We start from the raw sequence: 23,287 nt of genomic DNA on the forward strand, positions 1-23,287 counted from the left end.
GGGTGAGGTGAGAGCTGAAGTGAGCACACAGCAGAAATCATTACAATAACTATAGTAATAATAATTTTAAAAAAAGATAGGAAGCATTCCTCAGAGAAACCACACTTATTGAAGGGCATAAACCTTCAAGAAAAGGATCACAATACAAACAGCTATCATCTGGTTCTTACAGCAAATTAAAAACAGCATCAGGCTGTTATCAGACAATATTTACTAAAGGGCTTTGTGTCAAAACTACACAATCTGAGATTCCTAAAAGGGTTCTATTTTTCAGGAAGCAAAAGTTATTGTCTGAAGATTCATGTAGACTTACAGCTTCAGCATTAAATTCTAAGATCAGTTCCTTTAAGCTCTGTGGACATTTTTGGTCATGCCTCCTGTATGGATACTCTATACAGAGGGAGTTCAAGCACACATCCAGCACTTGATCAGCCCAACTTCAAGGCTTGTGAGCAACCCAGAGGAGTGCAGAGCTGATGACGAGGTGGCCTTTTCATTGAAGCTCAAGAATTCCAGAATGTCCCATTTCCTTTTGAAAGCCACTGCTCGATTAAAACAAAGCCATAAAATTAGGTGGTGAGTAGAGAACATACAGGTATATATGAAAAAGACTGCATCGAGTCCTACAGTGAGGAGTAAATAATCTGAGAAGCCTATCTGAATGCAAAATATGTGAGTTTTCAAGGGACTGAGATGTGGCATTAGTTGCTTTGTGAGTCAAAGGATTGTTTTTGTTCTGGTATATTAAGAAATCTGATGCAGGCGAGTTTGGAGGTGAGAGAAAAAGCATAAACATTAATCAAGGTGAAAAGACGGACAGCGCACACGAACATGTTCTCCTCTGACAAGGATGCACACAGGATTGATTTGGAAAGGAAAGGGAAAACCGCAGAGTTGTGTTGCTAGATTAGAGAACAAAAATTGTATCAAGCCTATGTACCATGAAAACCACTTTGAGCAACTGAGCAAGAGACAAGGGGGAAAAAAGGAATGAACAAACTGTTCTCACCCTTGCCTTGTTTAAGTGAAAGAACACAGCAGTGTGAAAAGCTAGGGAGTTTTGAAAATGGAAACCCGGGGATGGGATTTGCCTTTCAATAGCAGCAGTACAGCAGTTGCTGTAATTATCCTGAGAGATTGTCAGACTGCAGCCTGAATGATTGCTGCAGAGAGCAGCAGCATACTGTAAAAGACTGTCTCCCTGAGATGAATGCTTTAGCAGTTCTTTAGTTGAAAGTTTATATTTTGAACTCATCCAAGGATATGAAAAGCCTGACATTAAGGAGTGATGTGTGTTTGAGCAGTGGAGTGTGATGAGAAATGTACTTCTCCATCTTCTGCTTTGCAGAAGGCATCAAAGATGAGCCAGCAGAGGAGACAGAATTGTTCAGCAGCAGACTATTTTCAGCATTAATTTCTAAATTCTGTCTAGGACTTGGAGTTTCTATTTTATTTTTTATCTATGTTCTAAGCAAGACATCCTGTGAAGAAGCCCAGCATCATTTATAAAAATATGCAGTTTGCTCTAATTTATTCTGCCTTACACTTCTGTCCAGTAGTTTTTCTTTTAATTTAAAGAGTTAAGAATGAATGTCATGTGATATTGTTGATTGCTGTGATAGAATACTGATATTCTTCTCATTTTTTTAGATATAAAGTAATAGTTCTACAGTAAAGATTAGCTTGCCAACTGTTAGACTGATAATACAGAGTATTTCTGCATTTGAAGGAGACATTTATTTACTAATATTGCCATGACACATCTCTCTATCTTATTTGCTTGTGACTAGAATTTTTTTTGCCTTTGTTTCTGCAAAATCACAAGAACTATGACTGCTGTCACTGGGCTTGCAGTTTTGTAGTGGTAAAGCATAGACATAGCCAAGGAGGGGTAAACAGATTTCATATCGTAACAGGTTCATGGATAACCAACTGCACGTGCCTGATCCAGTCGTTATTTCTCAGGTGCATTTCTGTAGAGCAGTTGATGGGGAGGGGCTGCCTATGATGAGTTCTGGATGCACTCGGGCTGACAAACAGCTCCACTCTTCTGACGTTGTGTCGGAGCAGCAGGTGCAGCCCTGCTGGCTGCAGCAGAGCCTGACCCAGAGCTCACTGAACTGAGGGTGGCAACACTCCTCCTGCTCCCAGGGTGCTTTGATTAAGTCCTAAAATAAAAGGCATTGAGCATTTTATTTACTGGAAGTGAAGGGGAAGGAGAGGCAGACGAGACAAGAAACCCATCCATCTTGTCTCTAGCTTCCTCTGAGTTACCCTAAGTTCCTGAAAGCCAAAGCTGCAGTTTCACAGCAAAAAAAGACTCATTTAGGACAATAATTCACACAGTGCTAGGAAAAATCACAGGTTAGATTAAATTTAAACAAGGCTACCTTTAAAATAATTTGAAATCATTGCATTTTCTAATAATTGTACGGTATCTAAACACAATTATTTGCTTAGAGTCATGGAATATCCCAAGTTGAAAGGAGCTCAAAATGATCATCAAGTCCAACCACTGGCTTTACACAGCACCACCCAAAACTCAAAGCCAATGTCTGAGAGCTCTGTTCAAACAGTCCCAGCTCCAGCACTCAGGGCCGTGCCCACAGCCCTGTTCCATGCCCACAGCCCTGTTCCATGCCCACAGCCCTGTTCCATGTCCATTGCCCCGTTCCATGCCCACAGCCCTGTTCCATGCCCACAGCCCTGTTCCATGCCCATTGCCCTGTTCCATGCCCACTGCCCTGTTCTATGCCCACCGCCGTTTTATGCCCACAGCCCTGTTCCATGCCCATTGTCCTGCTCCATGCCCACAGCCCTCTTCCATGCCCACAGCCCTGTTCCATGCCCACCACCCTGTTCCATGCCCACCGCCCTTTTTCATGCCCACTGCCCTGTTCCATGCCCACAGCCCTCTTCCATGCCCACAGCCCTGTTCCATGCCCACAGCCCTGTTCCATGCCCACTGCCCTGTTCCATGCCCACAGCCCTCTTCCATGCCCACAGCCCTGTTCCATGCCCACAGCCCTGTTCCATGCCCACAGCCCTCTTCCATGCCCACAGCCCTCTTCCATGCCCACCGCCCTGTTCCATGCCCACCGCCCTTTTTCATGCCCACTGCCCTGTTCCATGCCCACAGCCCTCTTCCATGCCCACAGCCCTGTTCCATGCCCACAGCCCTCTTCCATGCCCACAGCCCTGTTCCATGCCCACAGCCCTCTTCCATGCCCACAGCCCTGTTCCATGCCCACTGCCCTGTTCCATGCCCACAGCCCTCTTCCATGCCCACAGCCCTGTTCCATGCCCACAGCCCTGTTCCATGCCCACTGCCCTGTTCCATGCCCACAGCCCTGTTCCATGCCCACAGCCCTGTTCCATGCCCACTGCCCTGTTCCATGCCCACAGCCCTCTTCCATGCCCACAGCCCTGTTCCATGCCCACCGCCCTTTTTCATGCCCACTGCCCTGTTCCATGCCCACTGCCCTGTTCCATGCCCACAACCCTGTTCCATGCCCACAACCCTGTTCCATGCCCATTGCCCTGTTCCATGCCCACTGCCCTGCTCCATGCCCACTGCCCTGCGGTGCTGCTGTGAGGCCTCCCCTCAGCCTGCTGTGCTCTATGCTGAGCACACTCAGGCACATCAGCTCCTCACACCCCTCGCCCTCCAGACCTGTCACCACGTTCATAGCCCTCCTTTGGACTCGCTCTCCTTAATCACTTAATGCTCTGTTTCTACTGAGGGCCCAAACCCACACCCAGTGCTGGAGGTGAGGCGGCACAGCACAGAGGGCACAGCCCCTCCCTGCTCCTGATGGCAGCTGGCCCTGGGGCAGCCCAGAGCACGGTTGGCCCTTTGGGCTCCAGGCCACACTGCTGACTCACATTCAGCTTGCTGATGACCAGAACCCTCAGATCGCTTTCCATAGAGCAGCTCTCCATCCAGCCTTTCATTCCCCAGTCTCTGCATAGGTGCAGTGCTGCCCTGCCCCATGTGTGGCACCTGGCACTTGTTCTTGTTAAACTTCACAGGGTTGGTGATTGCTCGGCCCTCCAATTTTTTGAGATCTCTCTGTAAGGCTATTCTAGCCTCAAGGGAATCGGCAGTGACTCCCACTTTAGTATGATCTCAAACTTACTCTGTATATCAACAGGTCCTGCAGTTCGGTGACCAAATGCATTTACATGAGTAATGCAGACACACCAGGCCTGCTGCTCTGGGAAAAACAGGAGCGCTCCTGGGAGTCCCAGCTGCAGAAAGCTGCCATAGCTGGCCTCTTGCATCACATACAGTGCATTTCTTCACTTCCAGGGTTAAGGCCTTCTTTATCTTTCACTCAACACTGTGATTCATAGTACATCCCAAAGTCGTTGAAAGCTGTTAAGAAGTGAGATATAAAGGTCAACGGAGGAACATAGTGTGAGAAGACAAAGCGCGAAGCTGAGATGATAACTTGTGCAAGAGCAGAGTGGCTGTAGGAATCTAACCAGATAAAATGCAGTAACATTACATTGCTGAGGCCAAAAAAAGAAAAATATCGCAGCAAACCAGCCATGAAAGGCTGCAGGTTGAGAGAGGCTAATAAACTATTTTAGCCACAGCCACAGTCTGCTAGCTATCCAAAGGGGAGACTGTGATTTTAATGTCATAAAGAAACATTAACAGAATGAAGAGTTCTATTTCTATGTTGTCTGCATACCAGTGATAATTAAATTGTTATTTGTGGATGAGACAATGTCATGATAAGAAAAAGAAATGAACAAGAGCAGAGCTTATGAAGTTTACAAAAAGGAAGAAAGAAGGCCTCACTCAAGGACATGCAGAAAGTGATCAGATATGCAGGAGACTCAGGGAGGAAAAGTATCACAAGGGGAGCAAGGGGAGACGTTTTCAGAAGAACATAAGTGGCATTCTGAAAGGTAAAATGAATGTGGGTAAAGATGAAACTGCAAAACGACCTCACAGTCTTGGCTGAGAGAAGGATTTAATTGCATAAGTCATTGATGACAGCTGTGACATTGAATATTATGTACAAAATAAAATCAGTCAGGTAAATAAAACCATAAAGTCCCTATTTGTCCTCTGATAATTATTCAGAGAGTCTAGACGGTGACCTGAGACGTAGGCATGAACGCTAATGTCTTCTCTGGTTAGGTGAGGTAGCTCAGCCTGGAAAGCTGTACCCAGATTGTGGACAAGAGCACATCAGGCAGAGGATGTCTGCGTCCAACAGGTAGCTCTGCAGCAAATATCTCACATAGAAGCAGGCAAGAAAAGGAAAATGATTAATTTTTGGATACTTGAGATGTCAAGTATGGCCTTTCGGAGCAGTTTTAACAAAGCAATGCAATTTTGATTCTGTGCCAAGAGGACACATATTCGTTATTGCCAGCCAAGTTGCAAATTTATTATTTGCATAATAAATTAGGGTCCAAATGCTGCTGTTGTCAGTGTAATCACTTCATATTAAGTGCATTAGCGCACACAAAAGAGATTTGCAGTGATGGATTAAATGTCTTCCCTTCTTTTCTCCCCAGTAAGTTATAGAAAAACATAGTGACACACAGAAAGTGATAATGACAAGAAGTCCTTAATTGTAGCTGCAAGAAGAATACACAAAACAAAGCACACTGGAGACAGTAACTATTAATCTTCTTCAGTATTTCCATGCAGATCTTTACCCTTCACAAATAGAAACTGTTCCTATGAACAGAACTGAAATTCTGAGAGTAAGTTTCATCTGTACTCCAGTAAATCCAAACATTTTCTGGTGTATGGAGAATGCTATTCCTCTAAGTCTCTCATCATGCAAGTGCTTGGAATGGCTCCCCATCCACCCAGTATTTCCCCTACTTTGTCGTGGGAACGCTTTGCAACATTCAGAAGTTTGCTATGTGCAGTGGCGGCTGCACGCACTCATTTCGGGCGCGTGGTTCCCACATGCGCTCACTGCCACTTAATGTGAAGCGTGCCTGAGCTCTGCTCGGCAAAGACTCACCTACACGGCTGTCTTTGTTTTGTTTTCTGGGAGTTCCTTCATTCTGTATGCACACCAGCAGCCTGCTATCACTCAGACTGATTGCTGTTTTTCTAACCTATATTTAATATCTGATAGACATTTACTTTAATTGTTCCCACTGGGATCCCACTGTTTAAGTGATCGCTCTTAGTCTCAGCTCTCTGCTGTCATGCTGTATTACATTATAGTTTCTTTTCTACAAGCTCTTCTCTATAACTCATTCTCATAATTTCTCTCCTCTTCAATCTCTTAATACAGTAAAGCACTTCCTCCACTTCCTTATTTCTTTAAAGAATGCGAGTTAGTTATTTTATATCCACTGTCAACAGAGATGCGATGGAAGTCAACTCTCTCAGCCAAAAGCCAGTATTGAGACAAACATTTGAGTCTCATTTGTATGCATGAAGTACATGCTTGTATTTGCATTTGTGTGGACTGTAGGGTTCAGCACATTGGAAAGTTCTGTATTCTTAGTTCTGCCAAGAGGAGGAGGTGAGTAATCCTGGCGTAAGAACAGGACATCACTATTTCCCAAGGCATGAAGAAAAGCAGTATCTCAAAAGAACAAATACTGAATGTCAGGAAAATCAGAGATGTGAGTAAAGGGGGATTATTTCAATGAGGACAAAAGCAAGTCCCAAATAAGATCTGGGGCATAAAAATTAATCTGGTTCCTCCTTCAGAGGGAAAACTCAGAACTCAAGCGTTCCATGGCTATTTGAGAGAGCCACGCACCTCCCTCCAATAGAAGAGGACAGAATAAGTAGCATCAAACATGGTTCCTCCCTGCTGGTATTTTTCACAGTGCCCAAACTAGCTTTCTAGAATAAAAAGTGACACGTTTCCTCTGAGCTGCTTGGATTATTTCAGGAATTGGGAATATAGAAGCTTCCATGGAAGAGGTTTTTAATGGCATCTTTGGCCTACATCAAGGTCAAACACCTATGAAAGTTGTGGAACTTCCATCTTTGAAAAGTTTTTGAAGTTGGTTGGACAAAGCCCTGAGAGCACCTTGCTCTAACTTTGGAATTAAGCTTGGTTTGAACAGGAAATTGCACTACATGGCTGCAGAGGGCCCTTCCAAATGTATTCTTTATCTGATCCTATGTCTGACCTTTAGGCACTTTGTAACACCCTTCATCAGTGATTCCATCATTGATGGAATCCCTCTGAGCCTCCTCTCCTCTGGGCTGAGCAGTCCCAGCTTTCTCAGCCTCTCCTCATAGGAGAGGTGCTCCGGTCCCTTCATTTTCCAGCATGTCCAGGTCTCCCTTGTAGCTGTGAGGCTCAGCATTGGACCCTGCACCCCAGGTGCCTCGCGAAGGCTGAGGATTGTCTCCCTTGACCTTCTGGTGGTGCTTTGCCTGAGAACACCACTATCCTTCTTAGCATTAAGGGTCTCCCCTGACTTTGGAAGAACCCCATTTGGCCCTTCTTCCTGAGCCAGACTGCCAGCACCCATCCCTCGGAGCAGTGAATGAGCTTTGCATGGATTCAAGGCAGGAACCTCACAGAAACTCCTGTCCGTAGAAGTTCTGCTGTTCCCACTCAGCCCCTCACTACTGGAGCCAACAGTCAGTGCCAGCAACAAGTAGCAGTGGGATAATTCTGAAGCAAGGAAACAGAAATGCAGAGAGGCAGTGAGAAACTGCCCGCAGGAGCCATTCCCCAAACAGTGAATGAAAAAAACAAGGAAATGCTGGAGATTTGTTGTGGTTAAAGAAGTTGGGTTGGATGGGACCTTGGGATATCACATAATCCAACCTCCTGCTCAAAACAAAGCATATTTCAAAGTCAAAGCAAGGGGCTCAGGCCTCTGCCCAGGTGAATTTTGAAAATCTCCAAGGAAGATATTGCATGAGCAATCTGAGCCATATTCAGGATTGATTCACGCCCCAGCTTGTTGCCTACCAGGAACTCAGTTTCTTTGCTGCAGAAGTGCCACACAGCCAGTCAGTCCCTCACCTGTAGCAACACACAGGGCAGTTCTGGATCAGGAACCAGACTTTGCATTTGTGTTTGCTAAACTGGAAAAGATCTTGTTGGGCCCACTGTCCCCTTAACACAAGGGAACAAAGCAACTCAACCTCTCAAGTAAGGCATCCTACCAGTAGCAGCATTACCTTTCCAATTAATTTATTCTTCCTTACCAGGTTGGCAAGTTCTCTCTTCCCCAAAACATAAAATGACTCCCAGTGATAGCATCCCACTGGCTCTCTGGCCATCTCTTGGGCAGCTAGGCTAGGAGCTCAACTTTTAAAATACTGCAGTAAAAGAAGCACAAATCCTTCCAACAAGTCCTTCCCTCTCAGTCTCAGGCCACTGAGCTAACAGCCCTTTCTATGAGCTGCTTCATCTCCAGGGAATCCCCCCACTCCTGCCCTTTCTGTTTATTTTATCCCTGCACAGCCAGAAAGTGAGCAAACATCCCTCTCAGCCATCAGACAGAACAGAGACATAGCATCACATGAATAATCACCATGTTTCTGTATTTCAGTCTGCACACGTACCAGCACTGCAGTCTCAACCATGGGGCACTGCACCAACCCCGCTGAGCTCAGAGGAGCACAGCTCCCCATGCACGTTCCTTCAGGTCTCCCACCATTCACATTGCTTAAACATCACAACGAAGCAACACCCAGCCCCCTCATGCACATGCCTTTTCCTTCTGCCAGTTTTGAAACATGATGAGCTCTTTCTCCTAGATTCTTTATTTCACTGCCACTCCAGAGTCCAAAAGTGCTTTCTGAGGCCTTTCACCTGGCCATCTCCGACAGACTGAAAAATAGGGCTGGTCCAAGGACACGTAACCCATAGCAGGTTGTTCTGTTAGCAAGGGCGGTCATATCTTCATTCCTAGCAACAGGGAAATAGGGAAGAGAACTGGCCCTATTCCGTCTAAAGACACTCATCTGGACCCATCATACGTTGGGGTGGCCAGCAGGAAGAGGGAGATGATTTGTCCTCCCCTGCTCAGCTCTTGTGAGGCCCCATCTGCAGCACTGCGTCAGGCCTGGGGTGCACAGCACAGGAAGGACATGGAGCTCCTGGAGCAGGTCCAGAGGAGGGCCACTAAGATGATCAGAGGGCTGGAGCACCTCTCCTATCAGGAAAGGTTGAGGGAACTGGGCTTGTTTAGCTTGGAGAAGAGAAGGCTCCAGGGAGACCTCATTGTGGCCTTCCAGTACTTGAAGGGAGCTTATAAACAGGAGGGGGAACAGCTGTTTATGAGGGTGGACAGTGATAGGACAAGGGGGAATGGCTTTAAGCTGAGATGGGGAGGTTTAGTTTAGATATTAGGAGGAAGTTTTTCACTCAGAGTGTGGTGATGCACTGGAACAGGTTGCCCAAGGAGGCTGTGGATGCCCTATCCCTGGAGGCATTCAAGGCCAGGCTGGATGGGCAGCCTGGTGTGGTGGTGACACATAGTTGAAACTAGATGATCATTGTGGCCCTTTTCAACCCAGGCCATTCTATGATTCCATGCACATGCAGGATAAATAGTGCTGTCTGCTCAGGAGGACCTTTATTTTCAACGGAACTGCTGCTAGCTTCTGTCAGCATCAGCACAGGGCTACCGTTGTGTTTATCAAACCCTCACTAAGACATTGTCCCTTTGGAAAGTCTGAGACTCCTCAGATAAAATGAACTGCCCTCAGCTCCAGCTTCTGTACCTCTAAAACCACTCTGAGAATACAAATTGAGAGAAAAGACCTTGACCTAAATATCTACGTCTCTTGTACAGATTAACTGCTTTGTCTGCAGAGAGCAGACTGTTGTCTGCAGGATTGAAGAGCGACTAGACAGGACTCTGAGCACCTGATGGAGCTAGAGGTGCCCCTGTTCACGGCAGGGGAGTTGGACTAGATGGCCTTTAGGGGTCCTTTCTAACCTAAATGCTTCTATGGTTCTATGACTGCCTCGTAGGTTCTTTCAAAGTCTACATCTCCCTAAGTCCTCATCTGGCTTCACCATTTCCTGCCATGCAATAGCTCTCCTGGAAGAAAGAAACTGGAATGCTGTTTGCTAAGACAGCCATTTCTGCGTGAATTTCATTACCTCGTTGGGTGTAATCAATATGCTTGGAGAAAAATAATACAGAGATTGTGTCAGGTAGAACTTTTGGAGGGAGTCAAATGCCATCACCTCCTGCCATGAGAGCCATCAGGACAGATCTGTGGGGGCCCATGGAAGAGCCTTCAGCTGAGAGAATCTCTACTGCCTCAGGCCTCTTTCATGAGAAAAAGGAAGGAAAAAATGAGTAAGTAGGTATCCTGACAGCTGAAGCATCGCTTGCCTTGGGATTTTTCTGTGTCAGCTTTTTATTTTATTTTTATTTTATAAACAAGGAATTCACCCAAAATGAAAGTTCAAAAGCTTCTGAATTAAGTTTCTTACACAAGGAAGTAGCATTCTGTCCACACAGAGAACTCTTCACTGAAAACAAAATTCAGAGACTCCATTAACAGACTCTTGATGAACCTCCTGAAAAAGAAGAAAGAGAGGTAGGGAAAGTAACACATCCGAGATTTCCACTGTTCAGTGAAGACCTGAGTGTTGTCTCAGAATGGCTATTTGGAAGCTTCCCCAGAAATTAGTGCCAAAATAGATTTCGATGATTTCACAGAGGACTGACATAAACCTATCAAGAATTCTTACATCATACGTAAAGTTATTGGATCAAGTTCCAAAGCAGGGAAATTGCCCTTCCCACTGCATTCTCCTCTGTGCTGAATTCCTTCAGCCATGAGAAGCTGCATGAAAGCTTACCTTCTGCTCCCTCTGCCAAGGCCTCGTCCTTCAGGACAAGGGGAAATGGTTTTAAGTTGAGAGAGGGAAGATTGAGGTTGGATGTCAGGGGGAAATTCTTTACTATGAGAGTGGTGAGGTGCTGGCACAGGCTGCCCAGAGAGGTTGTGGATGCCCCGTTCCTGGAGGTGTTCAGGGCCAGGTTGGATGGGGCCCTGGGCAGCCTGGTCTGGTATTAAATGTGGAGGTTGGTGGCCCTGCATGTGGCAGGGGGTTGGAGATTCATGATCCTTGAGGTGCCTTCCAACCCTGGCCATTCTGTGCAATACGCTCTCAGAGGAGAGAGTGAGGTCCCTATGGAGCACAGAATGCTCTGCTAAGCCTCAGCCTATGCTGAGCATTTCCAGTGAAACCTGGCCTCTCTGAGGTCCAGGGGAGCTTTATCACTGGCAGCGTCAAACCAGGACAGTTCAAATGACCTCTTGGAAGTTAAGAGAAGCTGGGATCAGCTGGGTCTGACACAGGAGCATGTGAAGAGGCCTAGGGGTCCTTGGAACTGGAGACTGGGAGCAATAGGGACAGTGACCACCAGCACAGACTGCCACCTCTGGTCACAACATGAGAGGTTTGCTGGCACTGGCAGGAATCTCCACCTGCTGGATGTGCCTTGAAGATGCTGTGCCCTGGAGGAGGACTGCTGCAGAAAATGTACAGGTCATACCAACGTGGGGCTCTGCCTTCCTCTTGTTTGTTAGACTGTAAATGAACAACCATTTAAACATATTTGTTATTTAAATAAGGCCTAAACTGGATCATAGTTATTATGAAAGCCATCGCACTGTGAAACAGCTCTTTTCACTTCTAGGAGATCTTTCTCCTAGAAAAGCACTCACTCCTGGGTGAGTGAGTACTGCAAAGGGCATCAGCAGTGGCATTAGTTCTGTTCTGCAATAAGCTCCTCAGTAAACCTCTGCAATGCATTTTGTTAACATCTACCTGCTGTCCTCCTGCGTCATTTTCTCCTTCAGTATTTGTGTCCTCTCTGAGCATCTAAAGAGTCCATCTGGTTTTAATCAAAGAAATATTTCATAACGTTTCCAAGCCTTGGAGAATATCAGAATCATTTCAACTCTTCTAATGCCTCTGCAGCCAGGACCACAGCTCACAGCCCTCACAGGCAAGCAGAATCCTGTTCTCTATGCAGCGCTGCAGTAGGAACTTCAGGAAAACCAGCTGTGGTGAGATTACACACAGCAAGTTTAACTTGTCAGATCTGCCCAAGCCAGACATCCTCATGACAGAATCCTAGAATCATTAAGGTTGGAAGAGACTACTAAGATCACCAAGGCCAACCATCAACCCATCCTCACCACGCCCACTACGTCCCTCAGTGCTGCATCTCTGTGTTTCTCAACAGCTTCCTACCTCCTCTTGAATGAACAGAATCCACGGTGACCTGAAATGGCAGTCAGTCAGTGCACAGACACCCAGCTGTGGCTGTCCCTCAGTCTGGGAGCCAGGCTAGCTCTGCTCCAAAGACACCAGCAGCTGAAGCTTGCAGGGTGCAAGGGTCTGAGCTCAGCCCCCTGTGGCTCTGCTGAGACACATACCAAGTTGTAACACCCTGTGAAGGCCCATGCTCCTGCCACGGAAGGTCTTCACTTTCCAGAAGCACATCTCGCCTGATGACGCCAGGACCTTTGCACTCCTACACCACTCCTACACAGAAGCTGACCACACAGCTTATCAAGGAGCAAGGAAGGTTCCTCCTGCATAAGCTCATCGGTCAATCTGCAAACACATCGGACCAACGCTTACAGCTATGTGATGTGTGCTCAATTCATGCAAACAAACTCCCAGACATTCCCAGGGCTCATTTGCCTCAGATGTGCCTCTGTCTCCGTGTGGCTCAAGTACAAGAAATCAGTGCAAGGAACAAGCCCAGGTAATGCCTCAAAAAACAATTAAACCAAGAATCTCCCTTTCCTTAACTTAATTGATGCCCCAACCACTCCTGGTGCAACGCCTGAGAAACAGTCCGTCACAGGAGTCAGTCACAGCAATGATTTGCCTCTGCAGCCAAACTGCTTCACACGCCATTCATTCCCTCCTGTCTGCCCTAAGCTTTGCACTACAGTTTTACGTTTCCTGGTCGCAACGATCACAGAGCTCCACTCCAATTAGCTGGTAGTGTGCAGACACCACTACAGCTCTATCGCCACAAAATGCTGTAACAGAATGGGGAACCAGGCCCTTAGTTTTTAAAACTCAATTGTGGTCCTGCTGACTTCTGCAGCCAGTATTTTACCCACTGAATCCTTTTCCCTGTAGCTCACTCCTTGCTGAGTGTTTATCTATCTGAGTTTGGTCATTATTTTGTTAACACATGCACACAGTGTTCATTACTGTTAATAAACAATCTTTTATTCTGACATTTTAGAAGAGCTAACAGTCTGCATCAAAAATGCTTCCACAAAAAAGAAAGGCAATCGAGGAAGTACTGTGGTCTACAGCTTTTCTAGAACCACACACCAATTTCCCTGATCATAGTAATTCTTCAGAATCCTCACACAGTCCAAGGATCTGCATGCTGCTTCCAGTTCCCCTTCACGGAACACGTGGTAATAGCGGTGGAAAACAGGACTGAGTTCTTGTGACTCCTTACAGCCAGCTGGAAATGATACTTCATCAACACTTGCCCCTTTCTTTTTGATGCCACCTTTCAAATGCCAGGGAACCAGCATATCCTGAGAGTGAAAGGAGGTCCGGTTGGTGTGAACAGGCAGCCTGGAGTCCACTGCTTGCTTTGCAGCACAGCCTTTGTCCTCTGAGTCATCAAGCAGTCGGGCAGAACATGCTGAGCCTTGGCTGCTGCTATCAGGCTTTTGATCATCAGGCAGTCTCTGGGACATGCCAGTATTGCTTGCCTCCTCCTTGTTTTTGCTGCCATGCTTTTCCTTAAGATATTTAGACTTCTGGTTTTTGTATTCTTGCTCCATTGCCCACACATAAATGAGTGCCATTCCACCAGGCTTTAGAAGCCGGGCTAGTTCACGGATAGCTGCCAGCCTTCTTTCCTATAAAGAAAAAGCAGAAGTGGGAAGCTGGTATGCAGATAAACAGAAAAGACAGGAGAACGGAACTGGCAGCACGTCCAAAACATATAATAAAGACCAGAGAAATTTTTTCCACTGGACAATATCCATTTCTGCTTACTATGTATGAGCCTACAATGCCGTACTCTAGATGATCACTGTGGTCCTTTTCAAGCCAGGCCATTCTATGATTCTACGAAATAACTCACAATATAGGCTGCTATGCACAAAGTAAGCCATTTTCCTGAACACAGTTCTCTTGCCTTTTGAAAATGGTGCTGTGCAGGTTTTCCTGGACATTTCAGCCTAGTTGGAAATGACAGTCTCATCAATATAGATGATTGAGATCTTCAACTCTTTGGAAGGGTAGATAACAGCAGGACAAGGGGAAATGGTTTTAAGTTGAGAGAGGGAAGATTGAGGTTGGATGTCAGGGGGAAATTCTTTACTATGAGAGTGGTGAGGTGCTGGAACAGGCTGCCCAGAGAGGTTGTGGATGCCCCGTCCCTGGAGGTGTTCAGGGCCAGGTTGGATGGGGCCCTGGGCAGCCTGGTCTAGTATTAAATGTGGAGGTTGGTGGCCCTGTATGTGGTGGGAGGGTTGGAGCTTCATGATCCTTGAGGTCCCTTCCAACCCGGGCCATTCTGTGATTCTACAATGATCTAAAATTCTAGATTCAAATATAGAGTTTGTAGTTAAAGGATTTAAATTCACAGCTTCAACACAGGTCCTCCAATTACCTCAATTAAGATATGTCAGACTTCTCCAAAATAAGTCTGCTTCCTATTTTTTATACTGCATTTGGAAGCATTCACTTCACTTCTGTAAGATGACACTATGGTATTATGGTTTCGTGGCCTAGAAGCTTGTTACAGCTGCACAGCTCCTGCCTGAAGCTTAGACAGCACAGAAATAAGGGAGCAAATGAGCAGTGTCCCCATTGTCTTCAGAATGAATCCACAGAACTGAAACCATGAAATCTGTTCAATGTCGGAACCTGGAAATAACACATCTCCTGAATCCCAAAGCAAAGCCCACTTTCTCTGGAGTCACTAATTGTAGGCAGAACAAAAGGAAACAGAAACACCTAGAAAGTGCCAGGAGGAGCAAGTGTACCTGAGGGGGAGGAGGAGAATGTGAAGAGAATGTCTCAGAGGTAGCGTCAGTCCAACAGCTTAGTTCTGCTCTGACAACTGCTTAATAGCAAACACACACGTCTGATCTTCACTTCATATTGTTCTGCTTTGTTTCCGTGATCCCAATCTACTAAACTGTTTTGCTGCTTTTCTTAGTTTTGTTTTCAATATTAGTAGCTCTGCAGAGCAATGCAAGAGCACAGTGGAGCACAGAAATGGGTGACTTACTGCTGTTGAGAAATGGTGGATGACAGCAATAGAGATGCAGGCATCACAAGAACCACTCCGGATTGGCACTGATAGGGCATCACAGACAAAAGCCTGGGAACCTTTTTCTCCACAAATACCCACAAGGTTTTTGCTGCGATCACAGCCGATCTGTAACAGAAAGTGTTCCATTAAGCTTCTCGTAAGGATAAATCACAAGAGTGAAAAATGATTTTCACTTGATGTTTCCAGTAATAGAGTCATCACAGCCTCCTGTCAAGGTAACACATTCTAGTTCAAAACAAAACCAAGAGCAAGCACAAAAAATAGCCTTAAGTAAGAGAAATCTATGAGTCCCAGATATCAACAACAAGAAGAAAAAAATGTTTACTTAAAAGTGAAAGATAGCAGATTGGCTGCTCGCTCATCACAGCAGCTCAGTTTTGAACCACGATAAGACAGAACAGCTCTCAGCATTTTTCAAAGCTGGCTCTGATGGTATCTTGAGACGAGAAAATAACAAGCAAAGAGATGACCAAACCCAGCCCCGGTATTTTCAGAGCCTTCCAGCTGCCACCATAACACAAGGGCATTTTAAGCAGACAAATAACGAACTAAAAAATGCTGAATCTACAAGTATAAATGCCAAAGTGGTGACTCTGCACTACGTCACACAGCTTCACCAACCACGTGCATTTTCAGGTGTGAGTTCAGGTAAGCAAGTGCTTTACAGTGCTTTTCGACCTCAGCACCAAAATGCACACAAGGTTAAGCTTTCATACTCAGCACAACACAGTTTTCCAGGTTCCTGTCCAGCCCAAATGAAATGATCTCCAGAAACCATTTTGAAACTCTTCATCAGAAGTTCCTTTTTCCCTCTACCCAGTATCCAAGTCAAAGACTGTAAGAAAAAGCATCTAGAAAAAAGGGTGTTTTACACACTTGCAAAGAAACAATACATTCAAACTGATTAAGACCCTTCTATAAGGATAAAAGCAGTGATGCATACACCACCCTCATTTTTATGTCTGCCAAGCACACTCAATATTCAAACCAAAATCCTGTTACAAAGTCATATATCAAACTCAGCCTGCATGAGAACAGTAAATTTATTTTTGTTTTCAATGATCAGCAACAAACAGATAACCAAGAGCAGAGTCAGATTCCTAAGTAATTACTGCTGACAGCATTTATCTTATTCCACGCAGAAAGAATATTAAACCATCCCTGATGCAAGTATAGCAGACTGCTCGAATTCATCAGCTCAGCAGAGATGACAGTATTGCCAAAATTAAAAACCTCTTTTGGAGCAATTGATAAAAATAAACATATTTTCCATTACATCTCCCAATTGTGTTAGTTAAAATTCTTTTAGCTTTCCATCTACCATCATAGTATTGAAGAAAGCCAGGATTCTGTTCCAGATTTCCTGAAAGCTTCCTTGTAGAGATTTCCAGACACTTTGGATCCTAACTTTTGATCCAATTAAATTGTTCTGAAAGTGCCAAACTGAGAAGCCAAGATAACTTGCCACAAAACCAGCTCCACGTGTACGTACACATTGTTCTGACAATTAGCTCTAAACAGACCTGAAAAGATCAATCCCAGTAGCACCTTCTTCTCATTTATTTCTTGGCCTCTTCTTAGGGTTTACTGAAGCAGAGAGTGAACAAAAGAGGGAATTCTTGTTTACTTGGAAGTAAACACAAATCCCATCATTTCACACTGGATACCAACTGAAGTGTCTTTAAATTACTCTCATCATGGAATGAATTTAGCTGACAACCTGCATGCTGGAGATTCCATGCCTCATTACCAGTGCCCTCCACTACTTCTGCAATTGAGACATCAGAATGCAGTAATTATTAAAGTCAAAGGACCTAATTTGATGCTGGCTGAAAAAGGAGGAAGACGAGTACTTGCAACTTCCATAAGCTTTCCCAGAAATAATTGCTTGGGCCCCACACTTCTGTAGCAAAAACAGGTTGGACAGTGAAATTTAATCCTCCCCTCCAAAAATGACCTTGAAAAGGGCTGCACTGTATGTTAATGGAATTCAGCGAACTGCAAACAAGAACAAAGGCACCACTGCTAGAATGTGAATTCCTCATTTGCATCTAAATTATATCAAATAATTACGAAGTCAGGCTTACTTGTAATGTCATACTTGAAGTGAATCAACATCCAAAGCAAAAAGATTCCATTTTGCAAGGAAAATTGAGACCTTGAAATGGATGGAAGTGAATGCACAGCTGCTCTGAGATAGATGAGGCACACCTCTATGTTGGTTTTGATATAAACACTGTAATAGGTGCTGCATATATATGCAGAAATGCTGAGCGTGGGGAGTCATCCCAAATCTGCCTGGTGCTGGAGCTAAGCAAATATAGCATCCTTACTGGAATTATCTTTGCATGATATTTTAAAAGAATTACAATCACTGTATTTCCACATTTTGTAGCTTACAAGAAACACACATTCATTCAAAACCAGTTATCTACTGGTTTCAGCCTCTGAGAAAACAATAAGCTGGCAGCAAGCAGCTAATTTCAGAGGTGCAGTGCCAGCTCACATGTGGAGACCAAGTCCATCGATGATTTTTACGAACATATAAAGCATATTTCAGAACAGGGTTGATGTGTCTAAGAATACATTTTCAGCAAGAGACAGAAACCTCAAACTCAACTTTTCCCAATTCTGTTACCTGATTTCTAATTCTGAAGTGTGAGTGAAGCTTTGATGTGATGATGCTGCATTCACAGAAAACAGTTCAAAGAAATGTTTTTAAATAGTTTTACTTTTTCTCTCTCCAATCAAACATGTAATCAAACCATTATAAAATCTCAAAATAGAACTATAATGCTGTAATTTTCACCAGTTCATATTGCTGATGCTTAGCATAGGGTACAGCATGATTTCTCTTCTAGAACGACGTAGAAAGGTAGAGGAATTAGCTCAGTGTCCAAAACGGAGAGGATCTTAACCTACAACACTCCTTGGTGAGCTGAGCTTTATATATTTTTAAGGTTTCACATTTCTTCTCATTTCTTGAGCCCTCTCTATCTTTAAATACACTATGCGCTGAGTTTTCCAAATCCAACTCATTGCTTCAGCCACCCAATTTCTTATTTATCTCACACAGCACAGCTGACTGTTCAGCTGAATCCACCTCTTAGCCAGTCCACCTCTCACCACGTTGCTTTGAATCTTTTAGCATCTCCCCAGAAGAAGGGATTTCAGGCACTAATTTTCATTGTATCTGAATAAACATTACCTGCATCCAATTCCTGGTTTTAAGCCAGGAAATGTGTATCAGCAAACCTTCAGATAAATGAAAGAAGTATCAAAAAAGACTAAGATGAAAGGGAAAAGGAAAGAGAGAAAGAAAAGTAAAACTTGTAACTTGTATGAATTTCCAGGAGCTCAGTATTGGGTTCCCTGGAATGAGATAACACAAGCACAGATCCCACCCTGATCTTCACCTCTGCCATCTCATCCAGGAGTAGTTAAACTAAATTTTGTAAATCTATTTGATGCAGTGGTATGGAACTGTTCATTAGGGGAAAAGAGCACTAGACAAATCACATGCTTTGTAATGCTACTGCAAATCTTGCAGGCTTAAATAAAGACAGGTAAAGACAGGTCAGTGTTGCCCACTGTTACATATTTTCTCCCTGCGTTATCTCATTATTACTGAACTCCATCTGGCTGAATTAGCTCATTTAAGTATCTGTAAACCTGACCGATGCAGCACATTAGAAAGTGACGAAAAAAAGTACATCTAATTCTGAAATCCAACCAGCAAATGGAATGATATGGCTCCCTAGAGAATCACTGCAGCTATAATTAACGTCAGAGCCTCAAGGAACCCAATTACATTCCAGCACACATGCACACACGAAGAAAAAAAGATACCAGCACAGACACTGCAAGACAAATCTCCCTGCTCCAGTTGGTCTGCCTGGCCTTCAGTACTCTTTTCACGTAGTGTTTTCCCTCTCCATTCCATACAGTCAGGGTGCCTTCTGAGGTCTCTTCAGACCCAGATCCCCCACCATTTTAACGATTCCTACTCATTGGGAATAAAAGGGTAGGAAAGGCTCCTCTGCCTCACCCTTCAATTGCTAAAATATCCTGTGATCTGGCTCCAGGCAAACCTTCACCAGCTGGTTTTATCCCTCCTGTTTTTACTTACTGCTAAGTCCATTAGGAACCTGCTCTCAAACAACATGGATCCAGCACATATTTTATGCAACATCAATTCAGATCTTCACCATTCCTCCTCCCCAAACCCTGACAAAATATAGTTCCAGCTGATCTCAGTTCAGGACAGCAATGCAGAGAAGAAAAAAAAAAAGAAAAAAAAAAAGAAAAAAAAAAAGGATATGAATGTCTGTATTAAAACCAACCATTAGGGCTCCTGTATTGCCACCATTTTTCTTCCTAGCATAACTATTCTGGTGAGTAGAGTCACTTCTTTAAACACAAAGAAAAATATCTACCCAATGCTTTTTTCAGTTGTTACTAGATTTCTTACCAGTTTGTCCATTCAATTAGAAGTGGAAACCAGAAAACAGAAATGCCCTTCTGACTGAACTGAAATGTTCAGTGTCCTTCAGTCACACCTCAGCCCCACGCAGGGATGCTCCTGTAGGGATTTGCACATCATCACACCTGCCCAGACACTGGAAACCGTAAAGACAGAGCTACAGCTCATAAAAATGGATAAGATACACTGGAATGCTGTCAACAGGCTCTGGAATGAAACCCTTGTGGTGCTTGTGTGTGGGAAAGACTGAAATATTGCATTCTATAGAATAAAAGTCCTGTTTATAGATATGGATGTTGAGCTTGATAACACTGAAATATAAACTGCCAAAGCGATTCCTCCAAATGAAATTGGATGGGAAGGGGATTGCATAACAAAACCCAACCAACCAAACAACCCTACAGACATTTCTCTTTTGCATTCTTTTCAACAATAAAAGAAAAGCTGAGAGTGACAGAGAAAGAAAAGTGAACTCAGACAACTGGTCTCAGATTCTTTCTCCAGTCCTTCCCTACCTCCATCAGAATGGATTCTATCTCTCTTGGACATTCTTAACCTGAATTTCTGTTTGTTACGAAGTTACTGTCCTTATATGTGTCACAATAATGCAGCCATTACAGAACTGTCATTTTCCTTGAACACAGCTGGACTCATCACGTCTCATCTAAAGAACCTGAAGTAAAAATGACAGTATGGTGCACGGTTAAGATATTTTTGGACAGAGCTCATAGTATAAGGAGGTACCTTAACTTTGACCTACCATTACAGCTACATCTTGAATGCTGTCTATAAATGCAGACTAACCTCTGCAGCACAGTACTTGCCCCCAGGTCCCTCTATCTGGTTTTCAGTATTCTGAGTATTTCTGAGCAAATGGTGTCCTGGGCTCCATCAGAAGAGGGGTGGCCAGCAGGGACAGGGAGGTGATTGTCCCCCTCTACTCTGCTCTTGTGAGGCCCCATCTGGAGGACTGTGTCCAGGTCTGGAGCCCCCAGTACAAGAAAGACAGGGAGCTGTTGGAGAGGGTCCAGAGGAGAGCCACGAAGATGATGAGGGGACTGGAGCACCTCCCCTACGAAGACAGGCTGAGGGAGCTGGGCTTGTTCAGCCTGGAGAAAAGAGGGCTGTGATGTGACCTCGTTGCAGCCTTTCAGTACCTAAAGGGAGCCTACAAACAGGAGGGGAATCAACTCTTTGAAAGGGTAGATAACAGCAGGACAAGGGGAAATGGTTTTAAGTTGAGGCAGGGAAGATTTAGGTTGGATGTCAGTGGGAAATTCTTTCCAGAGAGAGTGGTGAGGTGCTGGAACAGGCTGCCCAGAGAGGTTGTGGATGCCCCGTCCATCCCTGGAGGTGTTCAAGGCCAGGTTGGATGGGGCCCTGGGCAGCCTGGTCTGGTATTAAATGTGGAGGTTGGTGGCCCTGCATGTGGCAGGGGGTTTGGAGCTTCATCATCCTTGAGGTCCCTTCCAACCCTGGCCATTCTGTAATTCTGTGAAAAGCCTATCACTGACATACAACATATACAACAACAATTTACCAAATTAATTCTAGGACTGAATAACCTACATGAGGCCCTGGAAAGTTTTTTCTTTAGTTAAGTTTACTGATTTTTCTTGCAGCCAGGAGTGAAAGACTGAAAGGTATTGAACATTAACAATTATTTTCAGCCTACAGCAGTCAGGCACAAACATGTCTGCTTATAAATCAGTTGTTTTTTTCCTAGCTTATAAGTGAGTAATGGAAATTAATGTACTACAAATACAGACAGGGCTGTAAATAACAACTTACGTTTTATAGCCATATAAAAATAGCAGGACAGAAACTTCTGTTTCTCTGTTGTAACATACAAACAAGTCTGACTTTTATTATTAATAATGAATGCTTTGACTAACAAGAGATCCATCAGGCTTGAAAAATTCGAAGTGCTTCATAGAACAAACACAAAAGAATCAGACAATTCTGGAACAGAGGGAGCATAACACACACCTCTCAAATATTTATTTTGGGAAAAAGAATAAAAAGTTTGATGTTGCAAAAAAGTCTTTGAAATATTTGCAATAAGAAAATGAAATATTTTGCTTTGTATTTGTATGTTCTTTATGTCCCCATAATAGGAAGGGAGACAAGCAAAAGTGGGCTGAGTCACAGATTGTGAGACAGGTAAGGTGATGATAACACACGAACAGTGTCATCAGGACTTGAGAAAAGCAAGGAAAAGCAGTGAGAAAGGTTCCCAATCTGAGCTGAAGCAGAGATTCCAGCAGGAATTTCGTCGGCATATTCATGTGGCCTATGCACAGATCCAGGTTGGAAAGCCAGACCCTATCGTTCACAAATAAGCCGCGCCAGCAGTCCAGACGGAACTGCAGAGGATGTGTACAAAGAAGCACAGTCCATGGTGATTTCTGCAACCCCTACATTTCCCACTCACCAGCCAAGTCACACACCTGTTGGAAAAATTCAAACTGCTCTACTTTCCCTTCTAATAATCTCACTCTACAGCACTAGCAAAAAAGGCAAAAGGATCCATGACAATTATTCAATCCAATGCACCCATTACTCCTTTTTTATTAATATAGTCTAACTTGCAAAGCAAAAGTGGCTTTGAGAAAAAGGCTACTACACATAGCAAATGGATGTGGAAGCCCAACATAATTGGCAACTGATCTTCAGTCAGGCAACAGCTCCCTGCCCTTGGCACTTTTCCCACAACTGAAGCTCCAACATGCCACAACTGCAAGACACATTAAAAACTGGTACTGGTGAAAACAAATGACAGTAGCTACTACTTACCATGTACAAATCCCTGTTGATGCCTAGATATTTCCCATTACCACAGCCAACATCAGCAACTATTGACCCTTCTGGCAGTGACCTGAGAAACTCAACAACCCGGGGCCACGGGCTGTGCCTGGTACTACTGAAGTGTGTGGCAATCTCTTCATACACCTTGTGTACATGTTCCTGCTCCAGCTCTGAGGCCTCCATCTCACTGTGTGGAAATGATGGTTCTGCTTGTCTTTGCTGTTCTTTCTGGCTGTCACAGACAGATGGGTAAACTAGATACAGCAACAGACACACAAACAAGAAAAAAATGTTAGCAAAGTCATCCTGTACTGAATAAACATTTTAAGTAAAAGAAAACAAGAAATAAAATATTGAAATGCAATAAATGCTTCATTCCCTCCTTCATCTTTCAAAAACTGCAACATGGACCAAACTGCAAATGTATTTGATGATTTTATAACAATCAGTCTGGCCATGTGGTCAGACAGAGGCTGTCTATAAGTGATCAAGACAGGTCTGCTAGCAGGACACAAACGGATTTCAGTTCCACATAACTATTGAGCCATCTATCAACTGTCCTAAGGCTCCATCACTGCAGATAAGCATGGCTCTATTACTGCAGATTTGATTGCTTTTCCTTCCCTCACATACTTATTTTCACAAAACTACAGTTTTCCTCCAACGAAAAATAAGCAGAACTGATAAGAACCTAACGAATAGTAGCTACTTCTATTATAGTTG

At 44.3% G+C, this 23,287-nt stretch overlaps 1 protein-coding gene across 6 annotated transcripts in view; it reads right to left on the bottom strand.

The window, feature by feature from the left end:
* Nucleotides 1–13,171: 13,171 nt before the first annotated feature.
* The window catches only part of ALKBH8 (alkB homolog 8, tRNA methyltransferase), a 48,914-nt gene continuing 38,798 nt past the window's right edge, over nt 13,172–23,287 (bottom strand). For all 6 annotated transcript variants that reach the window (XM_052671246.1, XM_052671247.1, XM_052671245.1 and 3 more), the window contains exons 10-12: nt 22,553–22,818; nt 15,229–15,378; nt 13,172–13,846 (exon numbers count right to left, since the gene is read on the bottom strand). In XM_052671246.1, coding sequence (XP_052527206.1) covers nt 13,277–13,846; nt 15,229–15,378; nt 22,553–22,818 — 986 coding nt within the window. In that variant the 3' untranslated portion in view covers nt 13,172–13,276. The remainder of the gene's footprint in view (nt 13,847–15,228; nt 15,379–22,552; nt 22,819–23,287) is intronic.

This window comes from Tympanuchus pallidicinctus, unplaced genomic scaffold (assembly GCF_026119805.1).
Source record: "Tympanuchus pallidicinctus isolate F22 unplaced genomic scaffold, pur_lepc_1.0 scaffold11, whole genome shotgun sequence".
Lineage (NCBI taxonomy): Eukaryota > Metazoa > Chordata > Aves > Galliformes > Phasianidae > Tympanuchus > Tympanuchus pallidicinctus.